Source organism: Cyprinus carpio, chromosome B25, assembly GCF_018340385.1.
Source record: "Cyprinus carpio isolate SPL01 chromosome B25, ASM1834038v1, whole genome shotgun sequence".
NCBI lineage: Eukaryota > Metazoa > Chordata > Actinopteri > Cypriniformes > Cyprinidae > Cyprinus > Cyprinus carpio.
In genome coordinates, this window is record NC_056621.1 from 9,404,144 (window position 1) to 9,415,043 (window position 10,900).

General features: G+C 36.3%; 1 protein-coding gene across 1 annotated transcript; it reads right to left on the reverse strand.

Annotated features, from left to right (window-relative positions):
• Window positions 1-679: 679 nt before the first annotated feature.
• Window positions 680-6,830, reverse strand: LOC109063095 (kelch domain-containing protein 4). The gene is made up of 12 exons (XM_042753089.1): window positions 6,612-6,830; window positions 6,425-6,516; window positions 6,269-6,347; window positions 5,728-5,826; window positions 5,375-5,511; window positions 4,039-4,131; window positions 3,531-3,693; window positions 2,788-2,866; window positions 2,433-2,641; window positions 1,936-2,347; window positions 1,545-1,664; window positions 680-935 (listed from the first exon to the last, which is right to left on the reverse strand). Exons 1-12 carry the CDS (start codon window positions 6,708-6,710, stop codon window positions 763-765), a joined length of 1,755 nt encoding a protein of 584 aa, XP_042609023.1. The 5' UTR covers window positions 6,711-6,830; the 3' UTR covers window positions 680-762.
• Window positions 6,831-10,900: the final 4,070 nt, after the last annotated feature.

Here is a 10,900-nt window from a genome sequence, read left to right on the forward strand (position 1 = left end):
AACTGTGATTGCCGCTTGGCCATCCGATTTAGCTTTCTTCAGCTCAAAGACAAAACTTCTTATTATAGATGTCTCTCACAGAACACATCTGTTCTGATATTTGTTGCCATGTCTTTCACGTTAAGACAAATACTGCATTTTAAAAAGCTGTGAATGACAAAATTACAGCAGTTTGAGACACACTGCAACTATCACTGTAGTAGAGCATATATAGAAGGTTTCAACACTAACTTTTTTCCACGCTTTTTTTTTTTTTTTTTTTTACTAGCTGCAAGAGTGTTTTGCATTATTTCTTTTAAAAAAATCTACTTTTGTCCAGTGCTGTTATTGTTAACTTCAAATATTAAAATCATTTTCATTAAATGAAAAAAAGCTGAAATAAAATAAAATGTAAATGATAATAAACTTTCAAGAAAATTCTAAATTATGGAAAAACTATGGAAAGCAGGGGAAAAATGCTTAATGCAAATAATGAAACTACTTTGAGATTCAGCTTGTTATTAATAATAAAAAGACATGGACAAAATGTTGGGAAATGATTTTTGAAATTTTTTTTAAGATTAAAGTGATTTGGATGTTTTTAAACTGTTACACACATCTATCCGTTCTCTTTTGTTCACTTTCAGACACACACACACACACACAGCTTGCTAATATATATGACACCATATCCATTCTCGTTCTCACAAACAAACCGTTTAATTATCTTCTCTCTCACACACACACACACACACACACACACACAGACACACACGTTAAATCTCATTCCTGATCCTCAAAGAACACCTTGGCCATGGCATGGCCGACCTTTTGTACTTTCTTCTCTTTGGCGTCAGGACCCATGTTGGCTCGGGCCAGACCCAGCCAGTATTTCTCAGTCCGTGTTTGATAATCCGCAAGCGCTTCTCCGGGCTTTACTGGAGGATGGTCTGCATCTGATAGAGAGATAAAGAGAAAATGTCAACACCTTTCCAGGTTACCACTTCGGTTCTCTTTAAAAATCTATAAACTTTTCAATTGGAAAAAACCGTTGGAGTTAACACTTTATGTCCAAGGTAAATCCCGGGAGCTGAAGTACTGAAATGGAGATACTCTGAACACGAAACGCCCCCGATGTGGATGATGAGGCAACAAAGTCTCATTGTTTAGCATACTACCTAACCATAAAGCAGCCACAAGCTAACAATGAGTGATGCTATCACAACTGACAAGTGAAACAGGCATCTAACAATAATGAATTTAAGCGAGAAGGACCCCAAAGCAAAACACACAGCTCTGGTTGTCAAAGAGAATCAGTGGATGTTGACCTGGGTCTTGGCAGCTAAACCCTTTGTCATCTGCTCATGTCTACCTCATGGACCTGACCCAAATCATGGCCTTGATCATTAGAGGAAAATGTATGTGTCCACCCTCAGGGATGGGCTTTCAATCTCATAAGCATCCTTTTGAACTGTCTCAAAGTAAACCTTAAACTTACTATCAAAATACTTTTCTCATTTACAAATGTGTCTGAAATGCAAAATTAGCATTTCCAAAATACACACCTTCTTCACTCTCCTCTTCGGACTCGTCCTCTTCCTCATCATCTTCCTCATCATCACCACCCTTTGCTGCTTCTTCTTCATCATCTTCTGATTCCGATTCTTCCAGCCACTCCTGCGTCTCTGTAATAAGAATTCAGTGCTCGAGTGTGGCTTGTTTCTTATACTTTTTTGTACTGAACTATTTGCAATACAACATATAGATAGAACAACAGAACGATAGATAGAAAGATAGATACTGACAGACAGACAGACAGACAGACAGATAGATAGATAGATAGATAGATAGATAGATAGATACTGACAGACAGACAGACAGACAGACAGATAGATAGATAGATAGATAGATAGATTTATTCTGAAAGAAGCAGGGAATTCTGGGCTTTTCTCTTACTGGGATCCATTTCCACTAGAACGTCCCACTGGTCCATCTTATGCAGGTCCAGGCTGTAGAGATCGCTGAGTGTGAACTGTCGATCTCCCACCTCAAACATTCCGCCGTACAGGTACAACTTGCTGTGCTTCACCGTTGCCATGGCGTTGGAGCGAGGACAGGGCTCCACCAAGAGAGCCATTGCAGCCGCCTCCTCCTCTTCACCATCCTCCTCCTCCTCCTCCTCCTCACTGTCCTCCTCTGCCTGTGCGGCTGGAATCACTTCCTTGATGGTCATAACCGTTCCGTCCTCAGCCACGATCTCTTTAATAATCTCAGTGGGACCTTGTGGCTCCTCTTTCTCCCCTTCAGTTTCATTCGTCTGTTCTCCCTTCTTCCCACGGCGCCTCTTCTTCTTTTCTGACTTGTTGCCCTGCCAAGAAAAAGACAATGTATATAGTAATGGTTTTTTTGGGCTTTATTTAGAGGCTTTACTTAAATCGGACCATCACGCCAACCTTTAGCTGAGCAGGAAACCACCGGTTTTTGTTGATATCGTAAAAGTAAAGGTCATTAAAAAAGTCTCCTTCCAGAGACTCCTCATCTTCCTCATCACAGACGCCACCGAAGAGCAGCGCCCGGCCCCCGGGGCCCACTGCCAGAGAGAAGCCAGACCGAGGAGGGGGCTTGACTCCTGAAGGGTTCACTCGCATCCATGTCCACTTTTCTGCAGGACAAGGGCGAAAAATTGAACGAATCAGAATTTGTTCAGACATGGACAAGAAAGTGGATTTTCCAAACAAAAAGGAGAAATGGAGAGAAAAGCAGTCCATGTTAAACAAGCGATGACCGTGGAGGCTCTAATGATGGTACCTTGCTCCTCTTTGCCTTCCCTCCTCAGCAGGAACATGTCAGAATGGATGGTTCCTTTATCCACATCCTTCTTCGCTCTCTGGAAGAGAAAGGCACCATTACCACCTACGTCTGTTTACTCTTGTGGGTTTACTCAAGGACAAGCTCCTGGAAATGACACAATACCTCAGTCTCTGTGTAGAGCAGTTGCAGTTGCCATCAACATGCTCTTGCAAAATGAAGCCAAGTGTAACACAGCTTAACTAATCATGGACATATAAGGTGTGAACAGTTTTAATCCATTACACTTTACCCTGAAAGGCCACATGTCTATATATTGAGAGAGGATGTTCAAAAAAAATGAACCATCTTAAATTCAATTGTTGAGGTTTTATGTATTTTGTTACATAAGCATGCAACAACAAGTTATGGACATACGAATTAAGCTACTGTAAGCTATTCATGTGACCGGACATCCGTAGGATTCTATATAAATGTGGCAAATTGCTAAGCAACTGTACGCAAAAAAATAAAAGTACCTTGACACTATCATGATTTATTGGACATAGTACTACCATGGTGTTTTTCCATTTACCATGTCAGTATGTTTTTATACACGGTTTAGTAGTACAACTGTATTCTTAGTAGCTATATAATATTCAAATAAATTCACATTCCCTCAAGGATTAATGTAAGTGTACATCAACCTGATGAATCAATTTCAGTGTACATCAATAAAAATTTCAGTAATAACCAAAACATACAGATTTGGAGTAGCCGCCGTAGATGATGACGCTGTTCCCGTCAGGAGTGGGGGTCATTTGACAGGCTGAACGGGGACAGGGGCCGGTTCCTGTGGGCTGGAGACGGCTCCATGTGAATGTGTCCAGGTTAAAAGCATGAATATCATTGTAATAAATATAATCCCTGTAGAGCAGAGAACATATGTATCACAAAAACAAAATATTTAAACAGTATTAAATGTTTTAAATTTTATAGATAGATAATGATTATATGTTCATAAATATACACACACATATATATATATATATATTACATTATTTATAATACTTGTATAAAAAAATTATTCAAATTAACATTTTATTTTAAAAATTTATATTTAATACATTTACACAATTCTAATGGTCATCTATACACATTGTCTAGAACTCTGAGGTGCACAAATCTCACTCCAAAAAGTAGTACAGCAAAAAGTATCATTTTCCTTCTAATACAGAATTAATGTTGACAGTTGGGGAGCCCTGTCTGTACCTGGCGCTCTCATGGAAGCCTCCAAACACAAGCAGCTGTCTTTTGCTCAGGACCATTCGATGTCCACTCCTGCCAGACGGAGCACCAGGAGCTCTGAGAGGACAAAGTGGACATATTTTAACAAGCGGCTAGGACGCCAGGTGAAGTGTCAATCCTGTTAGTTTAGACCTCTGTAACCTCTAGTCACAGCATGACAACAAAACACAGGTGGACACGGGTCTTAAAGTCCCCGCTAAGCTCCCATAAAGACCAAACACAATTAGACTTCTGGATCAACTTTTCTTTAGTCTTACTGAATGGTTTTGTCTTTTTCAGTATTCATTTAGTTTAATTGAGATCCTATTATAATAATTAATATTTTAAATTATTTTTGTAATTCCTGTTTTTATTTTAATTTTAAAGTTTTAGTAATTTTGTTGTTTATTTCTGACATATAATTTTTTTATTGTTTTTTTTTTGTGTTTTTTTTGTGTGTATATACTGTGTGTATATATATATGCTGTCAAACAATTAATCTTGATTTAACGCATCCAAAATAAAAGTTTTTGTTTACATTAATGAGTGTGTACTGTTCATAAAATATGTGTGTGTGTGTATATATATATATATATATATATATATATATATATATATATATATATATCCACATATATATATATATATAAATAAATAAATACAAACACACGCATGTATATATTTAAGAAAAATATGTTGTTTATATATTATATATAATATAATATTATAACATCATATTATATTATATACAGCACTTATATTTTATATATATATATATATATATATATATATATATATCCTGTGTATCAGTTTTAGCTATGTTTGTATATTTTTATTGTTTTAGTTAACTATGGTCCTTTTCAGAAAGATGTCAGCAATTTTCACAATACTTGATTTTTGTGATGAATTTCTCTTGCTTTATCCTTGATTTTAAACAAATAAAGGTATATATTAACTATAATTATAGGTCAATTTTATGCTATTATATATTGTATTATGATAAAATATCAAAAAACAAACACTTTTCCTATAGAATAACATGCCTTGAAAATTGCAGAAAATATCCATGATTTTTAGATATATGTTACGGCATCTTTGATCCTCTAGTAGATAAATATGGTAATCATTCAATACTTTTTAAAAACTATTTTGATGATATTAGGCCGTCACGTTGTCTTCAAGTGCATTTTAAAAGCGTTTGGGTTAAAAAAATCTGGTGTTGTTGAGATTTTAAATTGGAGTGCATTTTCTTTGACTTGCAATACATCACTTGAGTATTGCACAGTCCTCAGTGAGTTGTCAAAAACAAACCAGTACTCACTTGATTTGCTCCCATGTGCGTGTCCCCAGGTGAAGCACCCACAGATCTTTATAATGATAGAACTGCTCGCCGTCAGGGGACGCAAACTCCCCTCCAAATATCCACATCTGCCCTCCACCCTGGGGAACCACCACTGCCTGCAGGGAGATGGAGAGAGAGCAACAGAAGCGTGCTTGAGATAAATGACTCATGTTAAGACAGTCTGACCCCTGGTGGTGAAGACCGAAATAACATGTCCAGCATTAATACAAAATCTGTTGCATGCATATATTTCCTGTCAAAGAAATAAGTTATAATATTTTTAATTTCAAATATTATGTTTAACTTACAAATTAAATAAGTTGAAAGAGTACCTGTTGAGCGCAGCGTCTTGGAGGAGGGTTCGGGATCTCTGCCTTCACCCAGATGTCTTTCTTAATGTTGTAGAAGAATAATTCATTATATAGGAACGTCTGAAAGAAAGGAAACATGTAACTGACTTGAGACTTTTTAGGAAGCAGACGGTTTGTGTTTCGGTTGATAAGATATGCCACTTCTGTACAATAACAAACTAATATGTATTTACATATTTAATAGGAATATATCGACCGTATATTGATATATTATATAAATATACATGTCAACAATACATGATACATCAATATATCATGTCCTCTGGTGGAAAATCCAGCTTTAACTAGTAGCTGGTTTCTAGTTGGTCCAAGCTAGTCATTCCCAAGTGCTAGCAACAAACCTTTTATCCAAAGCAACTTACAAATGAGGAATAGAATAAGAAAATAACAAGCTTAAGGTGGTCAGGATGGTTCTTGGGACACGACAGCTGACTGACCAGCTAATGACCATCTTAGAACAGCTCCAAAACATAGCTACACATTTACCAACACGGCTACTTACTTTCTTCCCATTGAAAAATTCCCCTCCGAATAAAATCAGCTCGTCTTTTTCGGGATGCGCACACAGAGAAGCGTTCAACCTGCGGAGAGCGCGAGCTGTCAGTCAGATGTCACAGGAGCAGGCACGTGACTCGCACCTGGACACATGAACACGCACCTGGGGGACGGAGGGGGGCATGCCGTCTCCAACACCTGCGTCTTTTTCGCGTCCAGGGACTGAAATTCTGCTATTAAAGCCTCCAAATCCTCCTAAATCCATAAAATACAAAATCAAACTTTAATATTTGTGTTGGCTTGCTGTTTTGAGTGCTAATGGTGGCATCTTAAGCAATAAATTCACTCACCTCCTCTCTTTTCGATCTTTTTGACACCTTCTTCTCCATTTTAGCGGCTGTTTTCTCCGCTCCTTTCATTTTCTTTTCTTTTTTACCCTTTTTGCCCATTTTGATTGTTTTAAGAGGCACAGATTGACTTGAGCGTGACAATTACAGCCACATGGAGCTTTCAATGAACTACAAGACCGACGTATGAAATACTTCCGCCAGCAACACGTTTTTCGGTGGTTTGTTTTTAACACTTCTGCGTTATAGCGCCGCTTTCTGGTGTGGGGGAATATTGTTCTACTGATAAAACTTCACAAATACGACGATTTAAACATTCCTAGATAAAATTAAATTACAATAAAAATTAATTACAATTTTCACATCATCAAATAAAATAAAATAAAATTGAAATAAAATAAAATAAAAAAATCAAACAGCAGGGGGCTTAGGTCATATTTCTCTTGAATAATAATAATAAAGAACAACATATATCATTATTATAAATTACTACATAAATATACTCTGGACCACAAAACCAGTCATTAAGTACAGGTATATTTGTATCGATTTTTCTTTTATGCCAAAAATCATATCATAAGTGTATTAGGCTAAGTAAAGATCATGTTCCATGAAGATATTTTGTAAATTTCCTACCGTAAATATAAATCTTCATTTTTGATTAATAATATGTGTTGCTAAGAACTTCATTTGGACAACTTTAAAGGCGATTTTCTCAATATTTTGATTTTTGTTTTGCACCCTCAGATTCCAGATTTTCAAATAGTCTGATCCTAGCAAACCATACATTAAAGGAAAGCATATTATTCAACTTTCAGATGATGTATAAATCTCAATTTTAAAAACTTGACCCTTATGACTGGTTTTGTGGTCCAGGGTCACACACACACACACACACACACACACACACACACACACACACACACACACACACACACACATTGCTGTTTAGATTGCTAACCCAGAAAGGGTTGTATAAACTTCAAATCATATTTGGATATGAAGCCTATACATTCCCCATAACAATGTGGAATGTGTTAGAGTGAACTGATACACTTTACATTCGTTTACCATGGGATCACTCCCACAGGCCCTGACCCTCATGAAGCTTGACACCCATCCTCCTCAGAAATGACACTAATTAACATGCATGTCTCGAGCAACTGACGCAAAAACCTGTGGTTTGCATAACTCTTCCCATTATGACTCAGTTACGACACTGATAATATGTGGTATATGAACAAATATTTTATTTAAAGTCATATACATTATAATTGTACTGACCCAACAAAACAAAACAAAACAAAACAAAACAAAACAATGACGTAAGTGCACATAGAGCACATGTTCCAATGTCACATGGCAGTCCAGGAGACCAGAGGAAATATCATGTGCAATTCTAAAATGATTTAGAATATTGGTCTTTATTGGTCATCAATTAGGTTAAAATGAATGTACTGCCCCGCTATTATTATCTTTTTTGATCTCTACCAGGCTATTTAAATAAATCATTTTTCATATAAGCAAATTAGCACCTTTATCTGGAATAACCATCCACCAAGGATTGCTTTTAAAACTTTTTGCAAATCAAAAGAAAATGGGGGTTAAGGGCTCCCAGATTTTCAATTATACTATTGGGCAGCACAAACAAAACACCCTCGAGAAAATGCACGGTGGACTGGTATTGAGAAACAAGCCATTTATCCAGTATCATTAATATCACTACCCTATATTAATAACAGAAAACAGGTAAATAACTGGGTAAAGACATTTGTGACTTATAATATAATGAAAACCTGTCAGGAAATAAAAAAAAATGTGCAGCTTGCATTTAAAAATTTCTATCTTGTCACTGTGTAGTAAGATATATCCTGGTGCATCTCTCTTATGCAACAGATGTAAGACACATAAGGGCACGATTATTTCAATTTTTGGAACTGCGAAAAACTAAACGAGTTTTGGGATACTGTACATGAAGAAATATCACAAGAATCTTTAAATATATCTTTTTGGAGTGAACCTAAGAAATGTATTTTATTAAACTGGAAAAAGGAACACCCTCCAACATTTGGATTATTTAAAAATATCATAAACGACACCCTGCACATGGAACATTTAACATACGGTTTACAAAACAAAACCCACATCTTCTTAGAGACCTGGAATATTTTTTGGACCTATTATGAACCCTTATATAACTTAATATCCATTGTTATCACACTGACCATTCATGTCATTTGATCTCAGTTTTAATTTGGTAACACAAATTGTATTTGATGATGTATATGTTTTCGTATTTGTGTACTATGGTGCTACTTAATGCAGAATATTTTTATTTGTGTTTTTAAATTGTTTTGATTGTTGTTATATTGTAAAATGATAATAAATAAATAAATAAATAAATAAATAAATAAATAAATAAACCTATCTGTGTATTTTCTTTTTGAAATGTCCCTACCAGAACAAAATAAACCTTTGGCCTTGGTTGGTAAATATGCCATGTTGTCCCTTTCAACTTTTTCTAACATAAAGGACAGAAAAGTCTGTGTTGCCAGGCACATGACCACCCAAATCTTGCTTCCAGTCACCTGACTGCCACTGTGAAGGTGGAATCGTGACCTTGAGTGAGAGATTTGTCTAATTCTGTGTGTGTTTTTGTGTGAGAGTGTGTGTGAGCCTCTCTGCCTCCAGACTTCCAGTCACACGTCTCACTCCGACACCTTTTGACCTCTGTCTCTCTGCCCCTTCCAATCCCAGCCTCCTGTTGTTTTCTATTCAACTTTCCATAAAACAAGTGGTGCAGAAGCACACAATGCCTGCCAGGACTGATATCTCTGGTTTGTTTGTAGCATTTGAACACAGCAAGGAAAGATATGATTATTTCCAACAGGTTCCAACACTTTTGTATGGTTTTATTTTTTAACCTTTTTATATCAGTCATAGTTTTTGCACCAGTGTTGCATGACCTCCATCTGATCCCTAGACGTAAACCATGGTACTGTTAAGACTTATTCATGTAAAAGCTTTGATATGATTGGCTAACTTCCAAATACCAGCATATATATCACACAGTTGTTTATCAGGAACTTGCAAAAAGATAAATAGATTAACTTAATGATCAATTATCATTCATTTTCAACCTTTATATCTACCTATAATGTTAAAAGCTAATATTGCCCCTTTGTTGGCCCCATCTGCACTGCTCAAAACCTCTGGTCTCGGTGTCAGGAAACACTTATGATTTGACACATAAGTGTTCGCTGTGACATAAAACTCGGAGAACATGGGGTTCTGTGTGTGTATGAACCAGCATTACCGGAGAAAACAGACACGCCTCTCCATCCTGATATCAGCTGCACAAAAGGCTTCTGTATTAGAGTCGTGACCACAGGGAGGCCTGTGATATAAAGAAATCAGATGAGATTGGAAACTCACTGTAATGAAAATATTGAACACGATGGCAACAAATGATTTTATCTTTGAACCAGAGAAAAATTACTGATGATTTGCCTGTTGCCAAGAGACTAGCAACAGAGTTAATTCTCTTAGGTAAACACACAAACACACAGACACACAGAGACAGCAGCAACAATATCTTCTTTATCAGAAAACTATTCATTTAGTATGAAGGTGAGAATTTCAATAAGGTGACATATGATGTTTTGGTATTCTATTCAGCTTTGCCATCACAGAAATAAACCATTTTTTAAAAATATATTAAATTATTTTTTAAAAATATATTATTGTTATAAAAATTTTATTTTATTACTGGTTTAACTGTATTTTAGATTAAATAAATGAAGGCTTGGTGAGCATTGTTTGTGAGTGAGGTGATTCATTTTATTGTGATTGGCTCATAACCTTCTGGTAAACAGACAGTCCTTGATTTTATTTTAGAGCTCAAACCTTTTCTTTGCCTCAGGCAGACTGATGTAGCTCTGATCATGTGCAAAACACTAAAGCCCTATGACCAATAGATAAAGAGCACAGAAATGCTCAACCTTTGTCTTTCCATCAGGGTGCCACGTCAGAACATTTCCCCCATTGCATTTAATTAACAGGCGCTGTTGATCATTTTACTTCAAAATAGGACACCCTCATTGTTTCTCTAATCTTTTTTTTATTTTTTGCCTGTGTTTCTCTAATATTTTTTTTATTTTTTGAATGCTGAAAAGGCCTGCAGTACAGACTCATCTGTCAAGCATCACAGCGGTCAGTCAACTATTCTGTTTTTGACAACACACAGTCTTTTCACATGAGGCCTGCAGTCAGGAGGAGGTCAGTCAGTGTCT

Excerpts from the sequence above, each read along its gene's own strand:
- LOC109063095 (XM_042753089.1), bottom strand. The coding sequence starts at position 6,710 with ATGGGCAAAAAGGGTAAAAAAGAAAAGAAAATGAAAGGAGCGGAGAAA. Across the intron at positions 6,517-6,611 it reads AAAGATCGAAAAGAGAGGAG|GAGGATTTGGAGGCTTTAAT; the intron begins GTGAGTGAATTT and ends TTATGGATTTAG. Across the intron at positions 1,665-1,935 it reads TCTAGTGGAAATGGATCCCA|AGACGCAGGAGTGGCTGGAA; the intron begins GTAAGAGAAAAG and ends TTCTTATTACAG.